Genomic DNA, 27531 nt, shown 5'->3' on the forward strand with positions numbered 1-27531 from the left:
AGCCAGGGCACCCCGTGCCATGTGCTAAGGAGACATGACCAGGAGAAGGCGAAGCCAGCAAATGGTACGTACATTGGTGACACAGAACAGGGAGAGAAGGAAGGTCGCCAGGACGATGAAGAGCGTGAAGAGCTCACGGTGTCTGTGCAGCAGCTGGAACTCGTCGATGAGCCCGGTGATCACCGACTCCATACCGCCCATCTGCACACAGAGCACAGAGTTGGGCTGCAGGCTGCCAGCACTCCTGACTGCAGCCTGGGCCAAGATCTACTTGTCACCCAGGGGACGCACACCCAGAGATGGACATAGAACAGGGGCTGCGCAGCTGTCCAGGGTGCAGGATGCCTGGTAGGGAGGACAGCTGTTGGTGAGGGCTTCTATGGTGGCACGACCACAGGAGAGAGGACCCAGAGGGACCACTGTATCCATGGCAGGGGGTTTGCAGCCTCTTCGACGTCTCTGGGTGGGTAAGATGCAGTGTGGCTAAAACAACACCACCCCGTCCACTGCTGCTGCACAGGCTCGGCTCAGCCAGATTTTCCTGAGCAAGATGCGCCCCCCACACAAAGCTTCCGGGTGCACCTGGCCCGGTCATTGGCTACACCTTCTCGATGGAGCCTCCCAGCTCCAGGCATCCTCCTGTGGGATACCATCCAGGCACCTGACTCCTACGTAGTGACCTTCTTCACCTTGCTCGGTCTCGGTCCAGGCCTCCCCTTCATGCTCCCATGTCAGGAACACGAGGCCTGTGGTCAACCCAGGAGCTGTGGCTGAGCTGGATAGGATATGAGTGGGGGCCAGGTGCATGACCCGTGTTTATAAGGAAACGGATTCTGGGTTCTTTGGTCCCCAGCAGCTAACAGGGAAGAAGGAGCCTGAGAAAGTCCAGCAGGCCCAGGGCTGATCGAGGGCTCCACCCACCATCCCCAGCAGCTGGAGGTGCAGGGGCCACACACAAAGCATTCAGGGCCAGGCCTGGGGTTGGTGGGTGCCAGGAACTTCTGTTGCCCTCCTTATTCCTCGTGGGGTTGCTGAGGGTTCCAGGGAAAGCCATGAGATATGAAGGACCTGCTGTGTGCCCTCCAAGGCCCCCCCACTCTGGTGTCCTGAGCCAAGTCTTTGGTGGCTGGGGCCCTGCTACACGTGCATGCATGTGTGTGTGCATGTGTGTGTTCATGCATGAGTGTATGCATGCATGTGCGTGTGTGTGCATGTGTGTGTGCATGTGTGTTCATGTGTGTGTTCATGTATGTGTGTTCATGTATGTGTGTGCATGCGTTCGTGTATGTGTGTGTGCATGCGTTCGTGTATATGTGTGTGTGCATGTATGTGCACATGTCCAGGATCTGTAGGTGACTCAGGGCAGGGCACACGGGTACCCCAGAGTAGAGGGATAAAGGGAAAGTTAAACTCCAGTCACCACTCACCCCAGCCCCAAGAAAGGTCTCCCAAATAATCGCGGGGCTCGCCCAAGTTGAGCACAGGAGGTCTGGGGGCCATCCGTGAGCCCAGGGATCTTGCCTGGCCCTGGGAGGGCAGGGCCCCCTCGGGTGGAAGGAACCCAAGTGCTGAGGACAGGGCCGGGAGGCGAGGGTTACTCACAGCACTGTCGATACCCAGGGTAAGCAGCATGATGAAGAAGACCACGGCCCAGGCCGAGGACAGCGGGAGTGTGGCGATGGCCTCCGGGTAGATGATGAAGATCAGCCCCGGCCCTGAAACAGAACCCACCCTGCTTGCCACAGAGCCCATGCTGTGCCCTCCCACCCATCCTGCCCCCCCCACCCCGCGCCCCAAGAGACCCACATGGCCTGCCACAGGCCTGTAGAGACTAGGGCTGGTGCAGCCCTGCTGAAAAGCCTCCCTCCTGTGCATCCAGCAGACCTTGGCCTGGGACTCAGGAAAACGGAAACTCAGAACCGATCGGAGGGCTTTGGATCATGCCTGCCACCCAGCAATGGAGCTCCTTCCTCCAAATTACCTGCATCCTCGTGGGTTATGGGGGCGCTGGGAGAAGGAAGGGCAGTAACGAGGAGAGGGCAGGAGGGGTTTCCAGGCTGGTCCTGCCCTTCGTCCCAGGGACACCTGCTAATGTCCTTCTAGTTTTTCCTGCACATATCATGTGATACGCACGCAGGCACATGCACGCACATATTTGTGCATTCAAACTCATCCATGCAAGAACACATCCACGTGCACACACACGAATAGACGCATGCACGGGCATGCACACACACACAAAGAACACACACATCACATACGTCCACACTATTCAGTAGCCTAATTTCTAAATTTAGCAAAACATTAGGGATACGTTCCTGACCTCCGCCTTCCAGGCACATGAGGAAGCTGAGGTCCTCCCACCCTCCCGTGAGGTTAGACATGGCTACCCTTGGCCAATGCGCTGTGAACCCACGATGAGCGGGTCCCTGTGAGTGAAGCTTGGTAGAGGAGTATGTGGTTCCTTTATCACTGCCCCTGCCACGGCGTCCTGGAGGCCACATGGAGACGGGCTCCTATCAGCTGGGGCCCTGAGGGCTCAGAGGAGCAGCACATCCTGACGGATACAGGGGCTCAGATGGTGGCTTCAAAGATAAGAGATACACCTGCAACCTTGCTATCCCTGCAAGCTAGGGGCACGCCAGGGTGAGGGTGGCATGGCCACGGCGGAGGAGGTGTCCCCGCACAGCTCTCTGGGGAGCTGACGCATGCTTCCTGATACCAGCAGGCAGACCTGGATGGAGGTGGAGGGGATGAGTGTGTGGCAGGCACGCGACCAAAGTCAACGCAATTTGGTCTCCGATGACCCCAAAGTGAAAACCAGTCCCACAGGCAATTGACCCTGGACCATTTCAGAAGCTTTGCATCCTCCACTGGCTGGCACCATCTCCAGAGCCCAATCTGCCTGCAACAGAGTCCCCTGTCCTCAGCAGGTACGTGTTTGGCCCTAGCCTGCGAAAATAGGCCTGGGCCGGGTCTTTTAAATAATCAAAGGCCAGAGCCAGGGGCCGTTCCTAAAGGTCTTTCAGGGGCCTTACAGTCAGCCAAGCAGCGGGGTCAGACCTGGGCTCTCACAGCTCCCGGACACCCTGGTGGACGGGGACAGTGTCCACGTCGGGTGGGGGAGGCAGGCTTGCCTGAGACGTTCCGGGGCTTGGATGGTACCAGCCAGGAGCCTGGGAAGATATTCATCAGCTCGGGGAACGTAATGTCAACACTCTTGCCTTCGTTTCGGTACCTGAGTTAACATTTCACCTTGTTTTCTTGAGAATTACGCCTGTAAATGACATTTACTTTGCTTGTTATGAAATGCACAGAACATTCAACTTTATTTTCAGGGGTTAATAGAGGTTTCTGCAAACTATGCTAGTTATCATAATAAAGGGCAAAAAGAATGGAGAAAATGCATAAACGCGGCACCGAGTAAATTTCACTGGCCTGCATTTATATGCATGATGTTCCCTTTCTCTCGCTTTGACTGAATTTTTTTTTCCTAGAGGAAAGAACACGGGATTTGGAGGCCCACCTCTGAGCTGCGGCTCCAGCCCTGACCCAGGCTTTCTGTTGCAAGCACGGAGGGGCTTTCAGGTCTCCGAGCCTGTTCCTACCTGCGGTGCGAGGGTCCTAGTGCCTCCCTCTGTGAGACTCAGATGGGGTCAAGGCTGCCCCTGCTTGGTGCTTGTCGCTCCCTGCCCTCACTGAGCCCCAACACCCAGGCAGAGCTCAGTCAGCGACAACACCCACACCAGACAGGCTTTTCTGAGCACAATCATTCTTCACAAATGTAGCCTCCCCCGTCACCCCCAGCCCCGGAGAAGACAGTCCAGAGGAAGCAAGGATGGGGACGCAGGACGGGAGCCCGCCCAAGCCAGGGGCCTGTGTCTGGAGAGAAAGGGCCTCCTCCACATCCGTGTGGCAGAGCAGGCCTGGAGGCAGGCGGGGGTTCTGCTGGCTGACAGAGACTGAGAAGCCTCGGGACTCCCTGGAGCTCTCGGTTGGCCCAAGTTAGGGCTGCCAACGCCACAGCTTTCCACTGCAAGCACCAGAGCCGGGCAAGTGGCCCCAAGTGCCTGGACCTGCCCTCAGCCCCTGCATCTGTGCCTGTCCTGCCGGCTTCATCCTGCCTGGCTCACTTCCTGCTGTGGCCGAGGCCTCCCCCCAACTCACCTGCGCCTGCCCAAGACCTGGACCCCTCCCCACCCTCTCGGAGACAACTCCAGGAGTGCAGGGACACTCAGCGTCATGCGTCGGCCTGGGCAGCAGGCAGGGCCACCCTGTGCTGGAGGCCTCAGGGATCTCCCGTCTGCTCTGTGGCCAAGCTGACGTTCGCGCCATCCCCGCCTGCCTCCAGGTGTTGCTGGAACGGCTCATTCCTCCCCTTCCCTGAGCTGCACGTTCCCACACCACATGGCAAGCAAACGTCTAGAGGGCCTCAGTGACAACATCCATGCCAGACCCCGGTGGGTCAGCCTCATGTGGCATCTGCACGGAGCAGCGGAGGGACCAAGGCACCAACTGTGCTGCTCAGTTGCATCTGGGCTTGAGGCTCCACAGCCCAGGGTGGAGGGCCCGCGAGGGGCAGGGCAGGGAAGGCGCTGGGTTGAAGGCAGGTCCCTACTGGGATGTGTACCGCCACCCTTCAAGAGTGAGGCAGCAACTCTCACTGACGTCGCTCAGGGCCTGTGCGTCTCCTTCCTCTTTCACAAGGAAAAAGGCTTTGCTGAGAGCTGGGCACCGGGGCTACACGGAGCAGGCCCAAGCATGGCAGGAGGGGCTCACCGTCCTTGGCCACGTCCCCGATGGGCACGCTGTGCTTCTGCGCCATGTACCCCAGGAAGGAGAAGACGACGAAGCCGGAGGAGAAGCTCGTCAGGGAGTTGATGGAGGTGGTGACTATCGCGTCCCTGAAAGAACGAGACAAGCCGTCTCAGGAACCAGCTGAGCTGCAGCAGCTGCAATTTTCTAGTCATTATTCTTAATTTACTGTGTCTGGGGAAGGGGGCGGGAGGTCTTTGGAGGGGCCGCTTTTCCCAGTGAGCACGGCCTTAGCAGCCTGGCAGAGCTGTCCTTGGACCACCTTGGCCCCCTGGCTGAGCTGCTCAAGGCTCAGCCATCAAGGCTCAGGGCGGGCATAACAGACGACTGCCCCTGTGCCCCACGAGTCCTGCTGTGGGCGCCTCACCCAGGGCAGAGCTTCCAGAACCTCCAGGAGCACACACCTCCCGGGGACCTTGCTAAGATGCGGGTCCTGACTGGGGGTGTCTCACGGGGTCTCAGGGCCTGCGTTCCCCGTAAACTCCCAAGGGTGCTGGTGCTGCGGGCCTGGGGCCCCGATCTGAGGGCTGAGAAACCAGAGGGCTGGAGGCAAGCAAGGGAGGAACAGGGAGGGTCCTGGGGTTGGACTCAGCACCAGCGTCCTCCTCCTGGGTTCCTGTGTGGCCCAGCACCGGGGTGGAAGGACCCCACACACTTCATCGGCAGAGCACCTGGACCCAGGTGGACGCAGGTGGGCTGCAGGCAGAGGCTGCCTCGGGACCTGCCTTCCAGCGCCCACTCTCGGTGGAGCCTGTCTGTGGTCTCTCTGGCCATTCGGCTGCACACACTGTACTTGTATTTTTACTGTGTTTCTATCCGCATGATGTGGAAGAAAGTAAGCACAAGTCCATAAAGGTCAAAGAAAGCAGGTCCCAGATGAAATTCTGTTTCTGTTTTTAGGAGGATTTGGGGTCCAGCACGGGGCTTCAGGTGCCTGCTGGTAACACAGGGTGCACATGGGATGGGGGGACACACTCAGGGAGTTGTGAAGCTGGACCCTGAGCGAGGGAGGACAGAGACCCCGCTGGGGCTGGTGTGAGGGAGGAGGGTGTGTCCTTGTGCCGGGAGGGGCTGGCCTTGCTGCTCGGGGTCCTCAGTGGGGAATCTGGCCACAGGTCAAACCTTGGCAGGTCCCTCCCAGGAGGTGACACACCCACGTGCTTCAGTGCCTTCTTTAAAGTTGAAATCAAAATCGTGTTGGGAGCTCCCTCCCTGTTGCTTCTGTCTGAAAGGCCACGCAGCTCCCACACTTGAGGGTTCAGTTGATCTGCCCTGTCCTCATCCAGGAACGCACTATTTCTGGAAGTCAGCCACCCCTCCCCAGTATTGATGAGGCCCCTGCCTGGCCCTGCTAGGGACTCACCTGTAGCAGTTGTTGGTGAACTTGTTGTAGCTGGAGAAGGCGATCAGGACCCCAAACCCCACGCCCAGGGAGAAGCACACCTGGGTGGCCGCGTCGATCCAAACCTGCAGACCCAGAGGGCAGTGAGAACCTGTCCCAGGAGAACACAGGACCCGAGCACCCTCCCCATCCCAGCCCCATGCTGAGGCCTCTAAGCTCGACACCATCCTCAAGAAGCAAATGGCAGCAGTGCGACTGGTGGAAGACGCAGCCTCAGGAAGTGAACCCTCCCGGGTCAGCAGCCTGGAAGAGCCTGAGAAGCAGGGCGCTGTCTGCGTTCATTGATCTGGGATTCCCCATGGAGTGTCAGGGCAGCGATTCCAGAGAACCAGAGATGCCCTGCTCCACAGCCCTCAGAACAGCACGGACCCATCCACACAGGACATGATTGTGGAGCCATGATAACCCTCAGAACAGCACGGACCCATCCACATGCTGCATAATGGCGGCACCCTGATAGCCCTCGGAAAGTCATGAACTTATCCACACACGACATGCTGACGGCGTCCTGATAGCCCTCAGAGCATCAGGGATCAGCCACACGCTGGACGATGGCGGCTTCCTGATAACCCTGAGAAAGGCATGGACTCATCCACATCCACATCCACACTACATGATGATGGTGTCCTGACTGGACACACACCAGCAATACCTGCTTCGTATTTTTCCCAAAATACCAGCAGTACAGGTGCACAGTAGCACCTGAGCATGGCCAGGAGCCCACCTGCAGCTTAGACGCTGGTGCTGTGCCTGCCCAACTTGGTGGATGGCACCCACAACTCTGGATGTGAAAGGAAAGGTGGGTGGGTCCATGGTTGGACCACTGTGTATTTTAAAAAGTCAGCCACAACCTGCTGAGGTGAGGGCACTGCGGAGACCATTCAGTGACTCACATGCCCACCTTGCCCCTGCCTGGGCCTCGGATGGGGGAGAAGGAGCAGCCAAACCCCCTTGGAGGCAATGAGGGACTAGTCAGTCAGGGCTGTTCCTGCAAGTCCATGAAGCCCATGGTACAGGCTGTGGGCCAGGATGCTGAGACAGAGACACCAGATGCTCCTGCTGGGGAGGTCAGGTGGGCTCAGGGCATCCCAGGTCCCAGGTCAAGCTTGCCTGAGCTTGACTGAACGAGGGAACTGGGTGCTGCAGAGGGGGCGGGGCCCTCTGTCCATTGGGCAGCATATCATAGCCTCAAAGCCACCCCAGGTCCTGGGACAGTGGGTTTGGGGGCAGATGGCTCCTCCTCACCCTGAGCTGTGTGTGCAGCTCAGGCCTCTGCCCAGTGCCACCCCAGAGCCAGTACCCACTGCTCCCTCCCTGGGCCTCACCTCATGCACTTACACTCCAGGACCTGGAACTGTCTTTTCATTCCATTTCTTTACTGATTTCTCTTCACTATACATCAATCCATCATCTAGTATCTATCAACCATCCATCCATCTATCTATCATCTATCACTGTCATCTATCAATCCATCACCCATCTATCATCTATCTGTCATCTCTATAATCTATCAACCATATATCATCTATGAATATATGAAGTACATGTGTGTGTTCGTATCTATCGCCATCCATCCTATTGTATATTCATCCTATCTACCTACCTACCTATCATCCATCCATCCACCCATCCATCATCCGTCCATCCACCCATCCATCATCCATCCATCCATGCTATCCAGCTACCTACTTATCATTCATCCATACACCCATCCGTCTGTCATCGACCAATCCACCCATCATCCATCCATCCACCCACCCATCCATCATCCATCCATCCATCCATACTGTCCAGCTACCTACCTATCATTCATCCATCCACCCATCCATCCATCATCCATCCACCCATCCATCATCCATCCTTTATCCATCCATCCATCCTATCTAGCTACCTACCTATCATTCATCCACCCATTCACCCATTCATCCATCCATCATCCATCCATCATCCATCCATCCATCCATCCACCCACCCATCCATCATCCAACCATCCATCCATCCATCCATCCATCCATGCTGTCCAACTACCTACCTATCATTCATCCATCCACCCATCCATCCATCATCCAGCAATCCACCCATCATCCATCCATCCATCCATCATCCATCCATTATCCATCCATCCATCCTATCCAGCTACCTACCTATCACTCATCCACCCATTCACCCATTCATCCATCCATCCAGCCACCCACCCACCCATCCATCATCCATCCATCCATGCTATCCAGCTACCTACTTATCATTCATCCATACACCCATCCATCCATCATCCACCAATCCACCCATCATCTATCCATCCATTCATCCACCCATCCATCATCCATCCATTATCCATCCGTCCATCCTATCCAGTTACCTACCTATCATTCATCCACTTATTCACCCATCCATCATCCATTCATCATCCATCCATCCATCCATCTACCCATCCATCATCCATCCATTCTATCCACCTACTTACCTATCAGCCATCCATTCATCCATCCTATCTATCCATTTCATCCACCTACTTAACTATCATGCATACATCCATCCTATCCACCTACCTACCTACTCATCCATCCATCCAACCATCCATCCATCCATCTGTCCATCTGTCCATCCACCCATCCATCCACGCATCCATCCACTCTATCCACCTACCTGCCTATCATCCATCCATCCAGCCAGCCAGCCAGCCTTCCATCCACCCATCCTATCTATCCATTCTCTCTACCTACCTATCATTCATCCATCCTATCCACCTACCTACTTAGCATCCATCCATCCATCCATCCATCCAATCTATTCACTCTCTCCATCTAATTTTTGACATCTCACCTTTGTAATTTGCTCGTCAATGGACATCTTTTCATATGCACTGGTGTTTGTTTTGCCTCCTCATAGGGCTGCCTATTCTTCCTGGCTGGAGCACTAGGCTCTACATTGTACTTGTGGTGTTTTTGTTTGATTCTATAACATGTCCTGCTCCTGCAAATACACCCCTTGGCTTCACTTTGGCCTTTCTGGGGTCCTGACACACTGCTGGCTTCATGATTTGTCCGGCTCCAGCTCTGCACTTGTGGGTCCCTGGCCACGGCTGATTTTGCTGCCCTGGTTGTCCTCCTCTCTCTTCTGTGGCTCCGTGGGCCACATGCCTGCTGCACCCATGGCTCCTGTCTCCACAGAGGCTTCCTCTTCAGTGCTGCAGACATACTTCCACCCCCACCCCCACCCAGCTGCTTTGCAGGCTCATAGGTGCCTTCTCCACTGCACCTGTCAGCTGCTGCCTCCCTGGGGCTTCCTGGAGGCTTGCAGCCATGCCTGCCTATCCTGTCTCCCTTCCTTCCCACTTCTGCCTTGGGTTTACACTTGCCTCATGACCCCTAGACCTGGCTCCACCAGCCCACCCACATAGGGACATAGGGCAGCACCTCTCAACAGCATCCTGCCTCACACTCCAGCTGAGATGGCCCTACCCTTCTTGCTGCATCGTCCTCTCACACCTGATTTCCAATAATGCCCCAAGTGAGCTGCCATTTTTGTCATGCCAGACTTCCACCAACGGCTGCTTCTGTTTCTGGGCCTGTTTGTCAGAAATGGTACAGCCCCTTCTCCTCCCTTTCTTGACAAGGGACCCGTCCCCCATAGCCCAGCCAAGTCTCCTCTCTCCAGGAGGCCTTCTCCAAACATTTTAACCCTGAGTTATTTCTTCTTTTGCTGACCCAATCTGCAGCCTGACTCTAGATGGAGTTTTTGGTATAATCTGATTTAGATGACTCATACTGTATCATGGGTACTTGAGATGTGGCTTCCTGAGGAAAGAACCCTGGATTCTGCAACTCTGATACATCTCAGTCCTGGCAGGCAATGAATACAGAAATCTGGGAACGTCAGAGCCCCTGTGGACTGTGACGCAGTGAGAGGGTTGTACTCACAGATGCCTCGCACAGCCGGTAGAAGTCAACGCTCAGGTACGCTCTGATGCCGTCTATAGCCCCAGGGAGGGTGACCCCACGCAGGAGCAGGGCAGTGAGGACCACGTATGGCATGGTGGCTGTGATCCATACCACCTGCAGGAGAGGACAGCATCACCAGGCTGCACAAGTGGGGCCCTCGGTGGGAGCAAACACCGGCACAAGGGCACTAGGTTGCCCTGACAGCTTGTCCTCTGACTGGGAAGCCCAATTCCCAAACATTTCCTGGGATGCCAGCTCAGCAAATGCTCATTGGAGTGAGAAGGTCAAACACTTTCTGTCCTGCATACCCTCCCCAGGGACGGAATGGGAAGAACAGCTTGGCAGGGAAAGCACATTCCTTTCCTGCATTCGGTCCGCCAGAGTAGCTGGGAGTGTCTGATGGGGGTTTTCTGAGGTGTGGGATGTGAGTGGATAGACACTGGTGAATGGCACGGTGGGACGATGAAAGGCAGCTCTGGGCTGTGTCCCTGCAGGAGGCTCCCAAGGCTGGTGCCATACCACACACACTATTCCCAGGGAGGGGCATTCCTTGGTCAAAACTGGTTTTTAAAAAAAGTATTTATTTATTTTATTTATTTATTTTTTTGAGACGGAGTTTCACTCTTGTTGCCCAGGCTGGACTGCAATGGCATCATCTCGGCTCACTGCAACCTCTGCCTCCTAGGTTCAAGCCATTCTCCTGCCTCAGCCTCCCATGTAGCTGGGATTACAGGCACGTGCTACCACACCTGGCTAATTTTGTACTTTTAGTAGAGACAGGGTTTCATCATATTGGCCAGGCTGGTCTTGAACTCCTGACCTCAGGTGATCTGCCCGCCTCAGCCTCCCAAAGTATTTTTATTAACAAAAAAAATCATGTTGTGTGTGCCCTCCTGCCAGAAACACTGCCGTGGGTGTTTCCCTCCTGAAGCCCTTCCCCAAACACAGCCACATATGGACCCAAAACCCAACAGTGCCCTGTGTCCACCCAGCCCAGCCACGGCCACGTGTCCTCCTCCCCCCACCCAGCCAAGGCCATGTGTCCACCCAAGCCAACCCAGCACAGCCACAGGTGTACCCCCAACCATGGCTACGTGTACGCTCCCAACCTGATCATGGCCATATGTGTCCCCCAAACTCAACCATGGCCATGTGTCCACCCCAACCTGGCCATGGCCACATTTGTAGCACAAAACCCAACTGAGGCCACATGTGCACCTCCTGCCCAGCCACGGCCACATGTCCACTTGATGGCCCCATGTCTACAGGCCCAGTTGGTGACCCCGAGCCTCACCTTCCCCGAGGTCTTCACACCCTTCCAGAGGCTGAAGTAGAGCAGCACAATGACTAGCACCAGGCAGGCTGTGAGCTGCCACCGTGGAGGCCCCAGGTCGTCGATGCCATGGCTCTGGTGGAGGTGCAGCACGCCACGCCTGCAGAGGGGAGTCAGCGGGGGCCTCTGTGGGTGGCTGTCAACCCACCTGGAACTGGATGGCTGAGCTTGCCCAGGGACCGGCCCTCCCCATCTCAGCAGGGCAGAAAGCATCCAGTCTGATGGACAAGAGATGCCCTCCAGGGAGGTCTGGCCCACAGGCCCTGGCAAAGGTGTCAGGGCTGCCCGTGAAACCTTCGGAGCACATGGGAGGCCCAGGAAGCCCCACTTCACCCTCTGCCCTTGGCACCTCTGCTCATTGGAGCTGGGGAGAGAAAGGGCACCTTGGGTCTTTTAAGAAAAGGAGCCACAGAAACCAAAAGAAAGTTGCTGAGCAATGCTGGGTGCCCACTGCTGCCCACAGGACAGCCCCAGGGTCCTTCTCCAAGGATGAGACTGAGCAAACTCCAGTAATAATACCAGGCACACAGGCTCCAGCCAGCACTGTTTTCTGAGGGGATGGCTCACGACACCTGCTCCCAGCCCCCGCTGCTATGAGGATTCCATGAGGAACAGGTTTAGTGGATGACTCTGCTCCAGCAGGAATCACTCGCAGTTCCACTGTTTTTTACAGGATCCCTCACAAAGGGCAGAACAGAGGGTGAGGGATGGAGCTGACCATCGGCCGTGCTCCTTGCCCCAGGCACAGATCCTGGGCCCCCTTTCTGCGGGAACTCATTCCATCCCAGTGACACTCTCTGCGGGAGAACATGCACCAGGCTATGTGCAGCAGGCTGAGTCACCATTGCAGACGGTGACTTGGGGCCAAGGCGACCGTAACAGCCGTGCCGCTGCCACCGTAGAGTCAGGAGCTGTGACAGCCAGGAACCGCGTTATGAGAGGAGCTCCCACGCCCAGGTTTGCTTCTGTTGTGGGTCCACTGAGGTCCCCAGGAGATAACAATGGACACCCAAGGGGGAGCCCGGCCGACTGCAGCCTCGGGGAGCTTTCCACCAGCTGCGAGGCATTCCAGGGCCATGTCTCAGGAATTCGGCTCTTCAAACTCCAGAATCATACCAGACACCCTGGCTGCTGCCAGAAGGGAAGGCCCCACGAGCCCTGAAAGGGCTGCACAGTGCTTCCGTCCTATCCTGGAGGGCGCCCAGGCACAGGCCCCAGGTTGGCCGGGTGGACAGATGGCTGCACCACTGAAACCGTCACCACCATTCTCTGCTCTTCTCCGAGGGCAAGCCGCTCAGTCAGGAGGCTGTCTGTCACCCACACTGTGCAGGGGAAGTCGCCTGAGCCGGTGGAGGTCACGCCTGCCCTTCCTGGGGCAGTGGAGACTCCCAGGGCCTTCTTCTCATTCCGGCCACACACCAGGCTGTGCCCCTGCTGGCCGAGTCCCCGTCGCTCTGCTCCCCCAGCAAGGCCTTACCACGGGGAGCCTCTGAGGCCTCACAGCAACTTCGTGCAGCCTGGACCACTCCTCACTCACTGCCCATGGTGTCACTGGCCCCAGCATGCCACCCGCCCATGTCTTGGCAGCCTCGGTGCCTCGCACACACACGTGCATGGATTACACACCCAGACCAGACAGCACACCCTCTCCCCTTTCCCATGTGCCTGGAGAAAAGGCAAACTCAGCCAATGCCCCTACGTGGCACAGGCCCTCCTGAACCTGAGGCGGAGACCCAGGGAAAGTGTGCTGCCACTCTTGGGGCCTTCTCACAAGGTTGCGTCCACAGCACGCACAGCTGGCTCAGCATCAAACATGAAAGCAACTTCAGAAGCAGCACCTCAACACACCGTGTCGAGCCCCTTCTCGAGATTAGAAAGTCACTGTGCTTTGATGTTATTTGAAATCCCACAGACAATTTAGAGAACTGGACACTCCTGAGTGCTGTCAACCCGAGAAGAGGGGTCCTCACAGCTGACCACAGCATGGGAACCAGCCATACCAGGAGCCAGGGAAAGCTGTGTGGCTCCCAGCATATCCATGCTTCTGAGGGCAGGGTGGGTGAGACAATCAAAGGACGTCTGGGAAGGGGCATAGGGCTCACGTGCAGGCATTTCATAAGCCATAAATAGTTCGGAGGACCAGAAAAGCATTGGCCCAAGGATGTTCACTGGGCATGGAAAAGGCACGGCACCTCCCAGTTTCTGCTGGGCTCTTTTTCCTGGTGAATTCGTGGCCATGATTCTTCAGTTGGGTGACAGTGGAGCCACTGGTGGTGACCCAGGCATGCTCGGGCCTCCCACACATCATTGTGATGACCTCACAGCAGCCCTCTCACCCCGTTTTACCAAGAGGGAGCCAAGGCAGTGAGGGGGTGAAACAAGCTTCCAAAGGATAAAATTGTGCCAAAGCACATTAACCTCCCATTAGAACAAATCTAACACTCTCTAAACAAGGACAACAACAACTAAGTACCCATTAGTATAAAACTCACCAAGTCTAGCATCTAATAAAAAATTACTAGACATGACAAGAAGCAAGAAATGTGATCTACAACCAGAGGAAAATCAGTCAACAGCCACTTCACATGATATACAAAAATTAAACCAAAATGGATAAAAGAGCCAAATATTAGGGCTAAAACCATAAAACTCTTGGAAGAGAATATAGGGTAAATTTTCACAATCTTGGACTTGGCAATGGTTTCTTAGATATGACACAAAAGATGAATTGGACTTCATCAAAATTTAAAACTTTTGTGCATTGAAGGATGCTATCAACAGAGTGAAAAGGAAAACTACAGAATGAGAGAAAGTATTTGCAAATCATCTATTAATCTGATAAGAGAATAATATCTAAAATATGTAAATAACTCCTAAAACTCAACAACAAAAAAACTGACAGCCCAATTCAAAAATGGGCAAAGGACTTGAATAGACATTGCTCCAAAGAAGGTATACAAATGGCCAATAAACACATGAAGAGATGCCCAATAGTCACTAATCATTATGGAAATAGAAATCAGAAACACAGTGAGAGGCCACGTCACACCCATTAGGACGGCTGTTATCAAAATAAATAAGCAGAAAGTAAGTGTTGTCAAGGATGTGGGGAAATTGGAACCCTTGTTCTGATTTGCATCCACGGTGGGAAACAGTGTGGTAGTTCCTCAAAAAATTAAACACAGAATCATCACATGGCTCCAGCAATTCAACTTCTGGGTATCCACTCGAAAGCAGTGAAAGCAGGTACTCAATACTGAAGTTCATAGCAGCACGTTTTCACGGTAGCCAAATGGTGGAAGCAACCCAAATGTCCATCAAGAGATAAATAGATCTGGCCAGGTGTGGTGGTTCACATTTGTAATTGCAGTGCTCTGGGAGGCTGAGGCGGGAGGATTACTTGAGCTCAGGAGTTTAAGACAGGTCTGGGCAACATGGCAAGACCCCACTTTATACAAAATTTTTAAAAAATTAGCTGGATGTGATGTCACATACCTGTAGTCCCAGCTACTTGGGAATCTGAGGCAGGAGGATTGCTTGAGCCCAGAAGGTCAAGGCTGCAGTGAGCAGTGATCATACCACTGCACACTCCAGCCTGGACAACAGAGTGAGATCCTCTCTCTAAAAAGGAAAAAGATAAATGGATAAACAAAACATGATATATCCATACGATGGAATTGGAATATTATTTGGCCTTAAAAAGGAATGAAATTCTGGTTCTGAAATTCTTCAATAAACCTTGAAGACATATGCTAAGTAAAATAAGCCAGTCACAAAAAAATAAGTGATTCTACTCAGAGGAGGGACCTAGAGTAGACAAGTTCACAGAGATGGAAAGTAGAATGGTAGCTGCCAGGGGCTGTGGTGAGGGAGGATGGGGACTTGGTGTTTAATGGGGACAAAATTTCAGCTTTGGAGGAGGGGAAAGTTCCAATGGATGATGGTCATGGTTGCACAACATGTGAATGTACCAAATGCCACTGAACTGTGCACTTAAAAATGGCTAAGATGGTAAGCAATGCTATGTATAGTTTATCACAATAACCCCTCAAGAAGGCAAAATATTTTTGTGTAAAGTCCAAGCTGAATCACGGCCAGCAAGTCTACACTACAAGAAATGTTAAAGGAAATGCTTTAGATGGAAGGAAGATGGTCTTAAATGGAAATCCTGATCTACATACAGGATCAGATAGCACTAGAGATGGTGACTATGCAGGTAAATACAAAAATATAAAAAAAAGGAAACTTCTTTTCTGTGTTAGATTTGTTTAAAATGTAAATGCTTAAAGCAGAAATAGCAGCAAGGTGTCATGGAGTTGATACATACTGTAGAAATAAAATCTATGGCGACAATTGCACAAAGGACGTAAGGTAAACAGAAGTCTACTGTCGCAGGCCCTTCTGTTCCGTGAAACGGTATCATGTCACTTGAAGATAGACTGTGATAAGTTAAACGTCAATGTTGTAAATCCTATAAAATCAACGAAAAAATGAAAACAGAAAGCTATAGTTTATTAGCTAATAATGTTGATAAAATGAAAGCCTAAAAAATTAATTCAAAACAGGGAATAAACAGAGGAAACAAGAAACAAAGAAGAGATGGGGCAAAAAATTAGCACAATGAAAGACTTAAAGCCAGCCATGCTGACAATTATTGAATGGAAACTCTAATTTAAAAACAGAGATTGCCGTATTGGATAAAAAGCACAAGCAACTCGATGGAGTCTACAATAAAATCCATTTTATACATAATGCCCACATAGTTTAAAAATAAAAGGCTGGGCCGGGCGCGGTGGCTCAAGCCTGTAATCCCAGCACTTTGGGAGGCCGAGACGGGTGGATCACGAGGTCAGGAGATCTAGACCATGCTGGCTAACACGGCGAAACCCCGTCTCTACTAAAAAATACAAAAAACTAGCCGGGCGAGGTGGCGGCGCCTGTAGTCCCACCTACTCGGGAGGCTGAGGCAGGAGAATGGCGTGAACCCAGGAGGCGGAGCTTGCAGTGAGCTGAGATCCAGCCACTGCACTCCAGCCTGGGCGACAGAGCGAGACTCCGTCTCAAAAAAAAAAAAAAAACAAAAAATAAAAGGCTGGAAAAGACAATACCACACAAACAGTAACCATAAGAAAGTTGGAGTGGCCATATTACTATCAGACAAAGTAGACTTCAGAATGAGACATTTAACCTGCGAGGATAGTTCAAATGGTAAAGTGGTCAATTCAAAGACTAATAATAATAAACATGTATGCACTTCATAGCAGAGTTTCAAAATACATGAATGAAGCAAATACTGATAGAAGTGAAAAGAAATAGACAAATCTACAATTATAGTTGAGATTTCAGTACCCCTTTCTCAGTAACTGATAGAATAAGTAGACAGAAAACCAGTAAGGATGTAGAAAACCTGAACAACACAATGACCTAACATGACCTCTCTGACATTTATGCAACTCTCCAACCAGACAGCAGAATACGTATTCTTTCTAGGCGCATGTGGAACATTCACCAATGTAAACCATCTAGTAGGTCATAAACAAGTCTCAATATATTTTAAAATATTAAAGATGTATAAGCACATCATCTTGCCAAAACAGAATTAAATTAGAAATCAATAACAAAAATATCTAGCAAACCTCCAAATATTTCAAATTAAACAACAAACTTCTAAAAATGCCCCATTAGTCAAATAGAAATCAAAAGAAGGATTAGGGAATACTTTGAACTAAATGAAATGAAAACACAGCATATCAAACTTTGTGGGATGCAGCTAATGCAGTCCCTTCAAGGCAAATTAATAGCTTTAATTTATAACTTTATAATTTATATTAGGCAGTGTCGATAAGTATTTATAGAAGTGGAGAAACTGTAAACTGGTCAGAGTTATGTGGTCCTGTGTTGGGGTTTTGAAATGAAAACACAGCATATCAAATTTGTGGGATGCAGCTAATCAGTAATCTCCAGGTTCCTACAGGGAAGGGTTCCTTTCATTTCTCTGCAGGAACCATTTCTGCCACCTCCTTCTGGTGGGTGGAATGCTGCCCAAGAAGGAAGTGGCAATGCAGGAAGGCTGGCTGGGACCCCTGGGGGCCAGGGTGCCAGCAACTCCCAAGGATACCTCTCATTTGCCAACCCTGAGGAACACTGGGTGCAGGAGCCAGCACCGCACACGGCATTCGTGGCATGTGGAGGAAGTGCTGTCAATGGGGCAGCTCAGCAGCCTTTTCTGACTTAGGGCCCAGAAGACATGGCCAGCGTCTCACCCAGGCCTCACGGTTACTTCCTGAGGACCTGTAGTAAAAATGCACGAAAAAGCCCTTCCAGATCTACTCCTGCTAACATCTTAGTTGTCCAATTTATGACGCGGCATGTTTGGTACATTGTGTAGGAAACTCAGTCCCTTTTGTGGTTACTGACAAAGTCAGGCATACCCATTATCTAGGACAAAGAGCCGCACCACCATGCATCACAACCACTCTGGCCTTTGTGGCCTTTCACGGTGGGACATCCACTCCCTGACTACATGTGCCAGCAGGAACCTGACATCCTTTGTCCAGTGATCTGCTTTCTAAAGCAGGTTCGAAATCCAGAAAACTCCCAGCAGACCTGGGCACGTTACGACTGTCCCCCTTGCTTCCCAAGAGTCACTGGGGCCTGTTTCAGGGGAACCTGAGTCCCACTGTTGGGAAAATCACCTTCGGAAGGCGTGGGAGGAGTGCCAAGCACCTCGGTGCCCTGGGGCATTAATCATTCGTGAATTGCTCTTAAACCTTCTCCAACTCCCCACGTCTGCTCTTGGGCTGCCGCCGGCTACAGTATACCACGTGCCAGTGCGGACAGGGCTTCCGAGTGAAGGGCTGGGCACCTTTCCATTTCCTTCCTTCCTTCCAGACTGAGAACTTCCAAATAGACTTCACTAGTCTGATCGTTTAAAATAATAACACGTGTTCTTTCCTTCTAGCATTCTTAACAACGGATCACTGGACTAATCATTACACTAAATTTTCCTCTCTGATTTTCTTACCTGAACATCACTTAGGTGAGTCAACATTTCCCACACTGCCCAAACAAAAGGAAAGCAGTCCCCACGTGGCAGCACTTGGCAGCTTTAACAGGGCATTGGGTACTGGGACCTCTCAGGCTCTCGCCCCGGTGGTGCCTCTGCAGCCTCTGCCCCTGGCTCTGTGCGCCCCCCACTCTCTCCTGCTGGCCCCTCTCTTTGATCACACACTAACCCTGAGATCTGGCCACACAGCAAGGGCACATGCAGCCCGGGCCTGGGGTGTCTGTGGGGTGTTTAATTAGGGAAATGTAGGTGTGAACAGGCTATCCACACCCAATGGGAATTTTCTCCCTCAAGAATGTTAAAATCTACTTGGACAAATGGTGTGACTGTGCGTTATTTGGACGATTTCATCATTTCCTGCTTGCCTGTCACCACGAGAGTCCTGTCAGACGCTTCCACGACCTTGCCTGAGGCTGTGCTTCCTATGGCGATGCTCAGGTGTCTTCAGGCAAACCAACCGGGACTCATCCTGGGTGCATCTTCTCTCCCGCCTGCCCACTTCTGAAACCACCCCTCCTCCCACGAGCACCTTCCTGGCGCCCCAGCCTGGACTGTCTCTCCTCCTGACGGGAAACAGTGGATGTAGTGAGAATCGCACAAACGTCCTCTCCTCCTCTCCAAAATGGCAGCTGAGTTTAAGAGTCCACCTGTCAGAATGCAACCCAGCACAAGGCTCCAGGCCCAGCTGGAGGGGGCAGGGGAATGTGGATGGCACCTGCCAGGTCTGGATTCCGGGAGGGGTCCAGGGGAAACAGGGGAACCATGGTGGGCAGTCACAGCCCTTCCAGGCTGGGCTAGGCTATGTGGTGATGAGGGAGGGCCAGCAGGAGCTGGCACGGGGCCCAAAAAGACTTCATTGCAGACATCGGGGTCCAGGAAAGCAGGTGCTGCAGGTGGATGGTGACGGGCAGGCCTGGCTGGGGTGGACAGTGAGGGACAGGCCTAGATGGGGTGGACTGTGTGGGTTGGGGCTGGCCAGGGTGGACGGTGAGGGGCGGGCCTGGCCGGGGTGGACGGTGAGGGGTGGGCCTGGGTGGGGAGGACTGTGCAGGTCAGGCCTGGCCAGCGCAAAGAGAGAAGGAGGCAGAGACCCAGGAGGCTGCTGGACATGGGACTCACCGGCATGGGAGGTGGAAGGAGGCCCAGAGACAGAAATAAAGCCGTGCACATAAACAACAAAGTCTTGTGAAAAGTGGACAGCTGGAGCGCCCTGGAGACAGGGGCTGCCTACTGAAGCCATAGACTTCTTGTGCAGTGAAGCCCAGAAAGGTATCTTTTCTGGAGAGGGCAAGGGCCCAGGTGAGGGAGTTTGGCCCCAGGCTATGCACAGAGGAAGGGCAGGGAGGAAGGGAGCCCAGACACGGGGTTGACTCACTCCAGAGACGCCGCTGCAGCTCCCAGAGACCAGAGCTTGCCAACCTTCCACACAGGGCTGCTGTGTTCCCCACCAGCCCCCTCCCGCCCCGAGCCACTGCTGGGAGCAGGATCGCAGCCAGGGGCGCTGCTCAGTGCCCCATCCCTGCTGAGGGCTCGCCCTGTAGGAGTTTTGCTGAGTCCCTGGAGACCATCACAGTGATTCAGAAATGCGCCCCTCCACAGCACTAAAGGGATGGAATGCTGGAACAGATTCCCCCTCCCTGCACCCTGGGAGTCAGCAAGGGCTGGTGGCCAACCAAGGGGCGACCATGGGGTCCCAGCTGCACCGTCTCTCCCATTCCCAAGGACCTGACTCCCACTTACTCGAAGTACTCGGCAGCAGGTGTGGTCCCAAAAGTGTCGTTGAGGCCCGGGCTGTTGCCACTGGAGTCACCAGGTGGAGCATCCGAGCAGTTGGGGCTGTTCCAGGAGTTGTTGCAGTGAATCCAGGGGAGCTCCGTGGTGAAGGAGGAGAAGAGGTAGTGCAGTGCCCAGGCGATGATAACGTTGTAGAAGAAGCCGACATACAGCGAGATAAGGATGACCGTGAAGCCCACACCTAGCAGGAAGGGGGTGGCCGTGGAGCCCACGTGGGCAGAGCACAGAGCCACCATCAGCAACGCATCCCTTCCGCCTCCCCTCACAGGAGACATTACCCTGAGCACAGACCCTGAGGACTTTGAGGGTGTCTCTGAGGGACATCCAGGGCCAGCAAGGTCACCCAGAGCTATGGCGAGTATCCAGGGCCACCCTGATGCACCCAGAGACCCCCAGGGACACGAAGGTCACCCCCAGCCACATATGGCCATCCATCCCCACCACAACCACTCAGGATCCATCAGGGTCATCCAGGATCATCGAGGCCATCTAAGGGCTACTCTGGGTGACCCAGGGCAACCCAACCCATGGTTAACCAGGTCTGTCAGGTCCATGTGAAACCATCAGAATCATCCACGACCACCCAGAAGCACCCAGGGCTACCTAGGGAACTCATGCAAATAGGGCCATCAAATATTGTCTAGGGACACCCAGTGTCTCCCAGAGCCATCAAGACTGCCAATAGTCACTAAGGGACACCTGGGGTCCTTGACAGACATCCACAGCCACCCACAGCCACCAGGCTCATTTAGGACTATGGAGGGCACCCAGGACCACACATGATCACCCAGACTAATCCAGGGCCACTTTGAGTCACAAAGGGCCATCCACGGCCATCCACAGCCATCTCCATTCATCCACAACTATCCACGGTCCTCTATAGCCATCCACAACCATTCATGGCCATCCATGGCCATCCACATCCATCCACGGCCATCCACATCCATCCACAGCCATCCGCAACCATCCATCCATCCATAGCCATCCACAGTCATCCATGGCCGTCCACAACCAGCCATATCCACCCCTGGCCATCCACAACAATCCACTGCCATTCACAACCATCCACAGTCATCTACAGACATCCACAACTATCCACAGTCATCCATAGCCATCCACAACCATTCATGGCCATCCATGGCCATCCACAGCCATCCACGGCCATCCACATCCATCCACAGCCATCCACAACCATCCATCCATCCATAGCCATCCACAGTCATCCATGGCCGTCCACAACCAGCCATATCCACCCCTGGCCATCCACAACAATCCACTGCCATTCACAACCATCCACAGTCATCTACAGACATCCACAACTATCCACAGTCATCCATAGCCATCCACAACCATTCATGGCCATCCATGGCCATCCACAGCCATCCACAGCCATCCACAACCATCCATCCGTCCACAACCTTCCACATCCATCCACCGTCAACCACAACCATCCACATCCATCCATAGCCATCCACAGTCATCCATGGCTATCCACAACCACCCACATCCACCACTGGCCATCCACAACAATCCACTGCCATTCACAACCATCCACAGCCATCCACAGACATCCACAGCCATCTGCATTTACCCACAACTATCTAAGGCCACCCGTGGCCATCCACAGCCACCCATGGCCATCCAGAGCCATCCATAGCCATCTATGGCCATCGGTGGCCATCTATAGCTGCTCATGCCTCTCCCACAAGACTACTCAGAAGAGTCATCTGGGTTCATTTACAGCCATGTGGAGTCATCCAAGGTCACACTACCCATGCATGACCATCCAAGGTTTCCTAGAATCACCCAGGACCACATAAGACCACCCAGGGCAAGTAAGATCATCCAGGGCTTTCTTGGGCCACCCAGAGGCTTGCATGACTATCAAGGACTACTCAGAGCCATGTTTGACCTTCCAAGGCCTCCCGGGGCCATACAAGACCATCAGGGACCAGCCAGGGCCATCCATAGCCATCTAATGCCATCCAGGGTGTTTTAGAGTGTCCTTTCCAGGACCACAGACCTGGAGTTTGGGCTCCATCCTTTATGGGGGCTCCTGGCAAACTGGAACAGAACTCACTGGTCAGCAGTCTTTGGAGCGGTGTCAGCCTGACTGGTGGGCAGATGGGCCTGGTGGTCAGATAGCTTCCTCCTTGTTCACTGCTGGATGGGCACCATCATGTTCTTGCTACTGGGGTTCACTTTACTAAGCTCCAGGAAGAATTTTTTTCATTTCCACATTTCTTCTCAGTTTGCTGACATGATTAGTTTGGGTACAACTTTGATTTACTTTGTTAAAACCCAGTAGGCACCATGCCCTGTCTTGCCTACTCATGGCCAGGGTAGGAGCATACCTTCAAGGTGACTTTTGCAGGGAGTGGGCTTGCTTTTTATGGTCTCAATCCTTAGGAGAAGCTGTTCTTATGCTCAGGGCACCTCAGTAAAGTTCTCTTCCTATCATGAAAGCAAAGAGAAGGCTCAAAACTTTGTTTTAAACAGATCCAGGATCAGGAATGCAGGTAATCCTTCTTGGAAAGCGTGCTCAGTGGTGGTGATGACGAAAGTCAAGCTGTTGCTTTTGGAAGGCCTTCTCCCATGTGGATCTGGTCCACATTAAATAATTCTGTATTACAGTCGGTCACGGATTGCCTTTGGAAGGCCTTCTCCCACATGGCTCCTGTCCATATTAAATAATTCTATATTACCATCTGTCACAGAGTCCCTTAAGAGAGAGGCTGGGTTGTGATCCACAGTGAACTCACCCAGGCAGCCACGTTGGGAGCCACTCTCCTGGGAAGCCACATTGTTTCCAGAGAGCACTGTGAAGGGTTTTCCATGGTGATGACTGACAGTGGATGCCCAATTTGAAAATTTTTCAAGGTTAAAACTTTCTGTACCAAGTCCTTAGCTTGAAACCCTGGGAAGTCTTTGATCAAACTACACCAGAGTGGATCCCAATCCAGAGTCTGAAGGAAGGACTGACTGTGCCCTGGGTCCTTCCAGAGCCACCGCTGTTGTTTCCTGCCCTGCACCACAGATCGGCAGGCCTGCCATGGGATCACAACGTCACCATGGCCACTGTGCATGACGTCACCATTGGCCACGCTGGCTGACATGGCTCCCAGAGCAAATGGGTCTGCTCTGATCCATGGGACAGTGCAGCCCCCACACCAGAGTCCCCCTTACCAAGAGGACTCCTCCTGGATGCTTCCCTGGGCACCTGGGTGAGGAAACGGCTCCCTTGAAAGGCGGTGGCCAGTGCCAGTACTGGCCAGTCATTTGGTTGCTCCAAGCCCTGCCCTTCGGGAAGGCAGAGCCCCTGACCTGGGTCACTGATGTGTAGCACCTCACCAATCAGCCAACTTCACCATGAGCTCCTCAAGCTCACCGAAGGCCCAGACACACGAAACCCACTACCCTGTTTGCTACAGAACCTTCTAGTGGCCTCTGCTCATGACATCACTGTGGGCTCTAGATGAAGCTTCACCTGACACATTTCTTAAACACCATTTAGTGACACGGGAGACTGTCTCTCCAAGGAGGTGGCAGGCAAAGTCCCTGCTCACGTTTCCAGGGAAAACGTTCATGAGAACGTGAAGCCTCCCTTCCCTCCTGTCTGACTCCCAGGAAGCTCAGCGCTAAGCATGAATTTCAAGCGTAGCTCTTAAGGTCAATTTCCTTAAATTTATTTTTACTTCATACCTTTTTTTTATATTAACCTTGTGTGTAGTTTGTTTTGTGTTTGAGAAATCACACTAAAATATGATTGACTATAAAATATTTTATATTCACTACAATTGAATGGTGGGGTTTCCAGGGTGTCTGTAAAATGGGGTTGCCCTTGGCAATGAAACCGAAACCTGACAAACAGAAGCCGGCTGAGGCTCCTGCCTGCAAATGGTGCTTCACCCACCAGAGCACGGCCACCCTGCACCATCCCTGAACACCGGTACACCCCAGGGCACCCATGAGAGTTGGCTTCAGGAGAGGGTGTTGTCAACGCATGCATGGATCCTGCTGGAGGAAGCCTCTGCTGGAGCAGCCCCGCCACACCTCACAGGGGGCATCAGCAGGTCTTCGGAAGAAAGATGGGAGAGGGCCAGGCGCGGTGGCTCACGCCTGTAATCCTAGCACTTTGGGAGGCCAAGGCAGGCGGATCACGAAGTCAGGTGATTGAGACCATCCTGGCTAACACGATAAAACGCCGTCTCTATTAAAAGTACAAAAAATTAGCCGGGCGTGGTGGCATGCACCTGTAGCCCAAGCTACTCGGGAGGCTGAGGCAGGAGAATCCCTTGAACCCGGGACACGGAGGTTACAGTGAGCCAAGATCACGCCATTGCACTCTAGCCTGGCAACAGAGCAAAACTCTGTCTCACCAAAAAAAAAAAAAAGACGGGAGAGGACGCCTCTCTGTGTCCGTCTGGGTGTCTTTAGTATGTGCTTGTTGTGTGTGCATGTACCAGAGAGACAGAGAGAAGAAGACAGAACAGGAGAGACACAGAGAGGAAAGGAGGGAGAGAGACAGAAACAGACACAGGGAGAGGGAAAGAGAGAGCAAGGGGAAGGGAGGAGAGGGAGAGTTTTAAAGACCCACCTCTCAGGACCCTGGGGTGTACCGTGGGGCCTGAAGGCCCCAGAGGCCCCTCTGGCTGTGGTGCCCACCCCAAGCTGCTCTGGCGAGACTATGGGAAATGCAGATGAGTCATGGCCTCTGAGCAGCTGGACCTCACCATGAATTCCACCCTCTGGCTTTTGAGGGTGGATCTTGGCTCCCAGTTATGAGCAGGAAGCAGCTCGCAGGTCTGCTGGAGGGGAAGGGCCAGGGACAACCAGGTTCCCTGGAGAGCTGGGCTTTGTTTCCCCATGGAATTGCCACCTGCTCAGGGCTGGATGGCCTTTCAGCTCCATAATGACTGCTTTGGGCACTTTAGCTCATGTCTTAATTTACCACGTGGCACTTCTATTCGATGAGACATGAAAATGCATACGTTTTATTAACTAAATTTTTAAAAAGGACAAAGGAAAGAGAAGGAACAGTATCAGGGCATGGGAAGCATGGTGCACATCTAATTTCATGGGCACTGTCAATATTCTCTAAACTGGCATCCTGCAGTTGATGGGCAGGCAGAACGAACGGGACGCTGGCACTGGGACCTGCAGCACTACTGAGATTCAACAACTCAAGGTGTCTCATCTCTAAGAAGAAGTCCAGCTTTCTTGCACCAACTCGTCTATCCCTTCGTGGGTCGAACACTTCACTTTCTGTGATTTGCAATTCTCCTTCCTCACCAGGACTAGGTGGGTGTGATCAAGCTCTTCCCGAGATCCGCCCACGGGGCCACGAGCCTTCCGTCCTGAGGCCACGCTTTGCAGCCCACCTCTGGGACTAGTGTTCAGAACAAAGCCAGCGTGGGATGCGGGATTGTGGGCACAGGGGCTGTGACACGGAGGAGACGACTGCCCAGCTTCCCCCAGCTACGCATTGCGGGGAACACGATGAGATGCCCACATCTGCCGGCTGCATTTCTTCAGAATGAGGTACCACTGCTCACGCTGACAGAAGTCAGAGGTTCTCTACTAGCCCAAGTCAAGTTGGTGCTCTGAAATTCTCAGAAATCGCTTCTTGTTATTTTATGGACTGCATCATGAAGACCCACACCAGCAGCTTTGTTGGTGAACATCCTTTCCGTGTGACAGACAGAAGGAAATAAGCTCTTATCCGCGGACCCACAGGTCCCTTTTTCTCCTGCCCTCCTCATCTGAATCCTGCATGTGAAGAGGTGATTTAATTTGCTCCAACACCAGGCTCACTGGCGGGAGTGGGGCACAGGGCTGTGCCATGTAAGACACTTGCGACAGGCTCCAGGATGGCTCTTGAAAATCCAGCAAAGCACAGTTTGACGTCGCTGCAGCCTGTGCCAGAGCACGATGTCATCTTTCCTCAGTTTCCCCCACCCCAATGGGCCGGCGTCATCTCTGACTCAGCATCCCAAGGCTCTGAGCTCTCCAACACAGACCACACTGCAAGCTCAGCGTCGCTTACGACTGCAGGCTCAGAGGCAGCATCTCCCCGAAACATGTCCGTGCTACTGGCCAGGGCCGGGAAGGACACAGGTAACGTGTGTGTGTCTTGAACTGTTAGCCTGGGTTCACTGCAACTCCCGATTTGACACCTGTCTGTCTGTAAGGACACGCCTGGGTCTTCCCTTAGCTACTGCATTCCTCCACTGGGGACCTGACGATGGGGACGGAGACATGTTCTGAGCAATTCTTGTTTGGTTTGACTTGTACCTGCAGATCCCTCCAAGGGGTCGTCTGGCACCGGTGCGTGCCCAAAGCATCTGTCTCTCACTCTGAAGATGTGTGTGGGGTGGGGGTGGGGAGGGAGGCCTCTTTTTGTAGCTCCATTTCAGTGCAGTTCAGTGAATATGGAGCCTAGGAAGAAATGACTGAAGTCGTAAGATTCACTAAGTAGCCCATTAAGAATGAACGAGTCTCGTGCCTGGGAAGAACCATCACACCTGTGTCCAGTCTCAGCATTTCCACGGCTGCGAGAGTGACTTCTCCTCCTGGAGCCTGACCTCAGCCGCTCCCTCTCCTAAGGGAGGTCAGCGGCTCACCTCCAAAGGCCCAGACCTGACCCACTGGTAAAGCGTCCTGGGGCTGTGCTGGGCTCGGTTGTCTTATAAACACACAGCTTTTCCAGAACTTCTATGAGTATCCAGAGGCTGACCTTCTAGTAGTCATTTTCTTAATGCCAATTGTCTGAGTGGTGCCTCTGAGTAAACGCCTGAATCCTCCCTGAACCACCAGCTCCTGAGAGGTGGCTCTGGCCCACTGGGCAAGCGTGACCTGCGTGCATGGACTGGGGAGTCAGAAACATCTGGGATCAAATCCCACTCTGCTCTGATGGCGACACTAGGGGAACGACCCCAGCCCTCTGGTCCTCAGCATCTGCATCTCCAACACGGAGACACAGTGTGTGCCCTTCCCAGGGTCACCTGAGGATGGAGTCAGAAATGCCAGGAGAGGGCCTGGTGCTGGACAGACCACCTGCACTCAACACGAGGTGTGTCTACTTCATGGTGCCAGAGCAGGACACCGGCAGCCAGAAAGGTTCAGTGACAGCTAGATGGATCAATAGCTAATAGATAGGTGGATAGGTCTATAGGTGGAT

General features: G+C 53.3%; 1 protein-coding gene across 1 annotated transcript in view; it reads right to left on the reverse strand.

Moving 5' to 3' along the window:
* SLC6A3 (solute carrier family 6 member 3) overlaps positions 1-27531 on the reverse strand; it is a 49994-nt gene that overhangs the window by 17143 nt on the left and 5320 nt on the right. Inside the window, exons 4-10 of the mRNA XM_033178727.1 lie at positions 20298-20532; positions 11453-11591; positions 10138-10272; positions 6179-6282; positions 4780-4904; positions 1603-1715; positions 73-201 (exon numbers count right to left, since the gene is read on the reverse strand). Coding sequence (XP_033034618.1) covers positions 73-201; positions 1603-1715; positions 4780-4904; positions 6179-6282; positions 10138-10272; positions 11453-11591; positions 20298-20532 — 980 coding nt within the window. The remainder of the gene's footprint in view (positions 1-72; positions 202-1602; positions 1716-4779; positions 4905-6178; positions 6283-10137; positions 10273-11452; positions 11592-20297; positions 20533-27531) is intronic.

The sequence above is a fragment of the Trachypithecus francoisi genome, unplaced genomic scaffold (genome assembly GCF_009764315.1).
Source record: "Trachypithecus francoisi isolate TF-2019V2 unplaced genomic scaffold, Tfra_2.0 Lachesis_group2, whole genome shotgun sequence".
NCBI classification, from domain to species: domain Eukaryota; kingdom Metazoa; phylum Chordata; class Mammalia; order Primates; family Cercopithecidae; genus Trachypithecus; species Trachypithecus francoisi.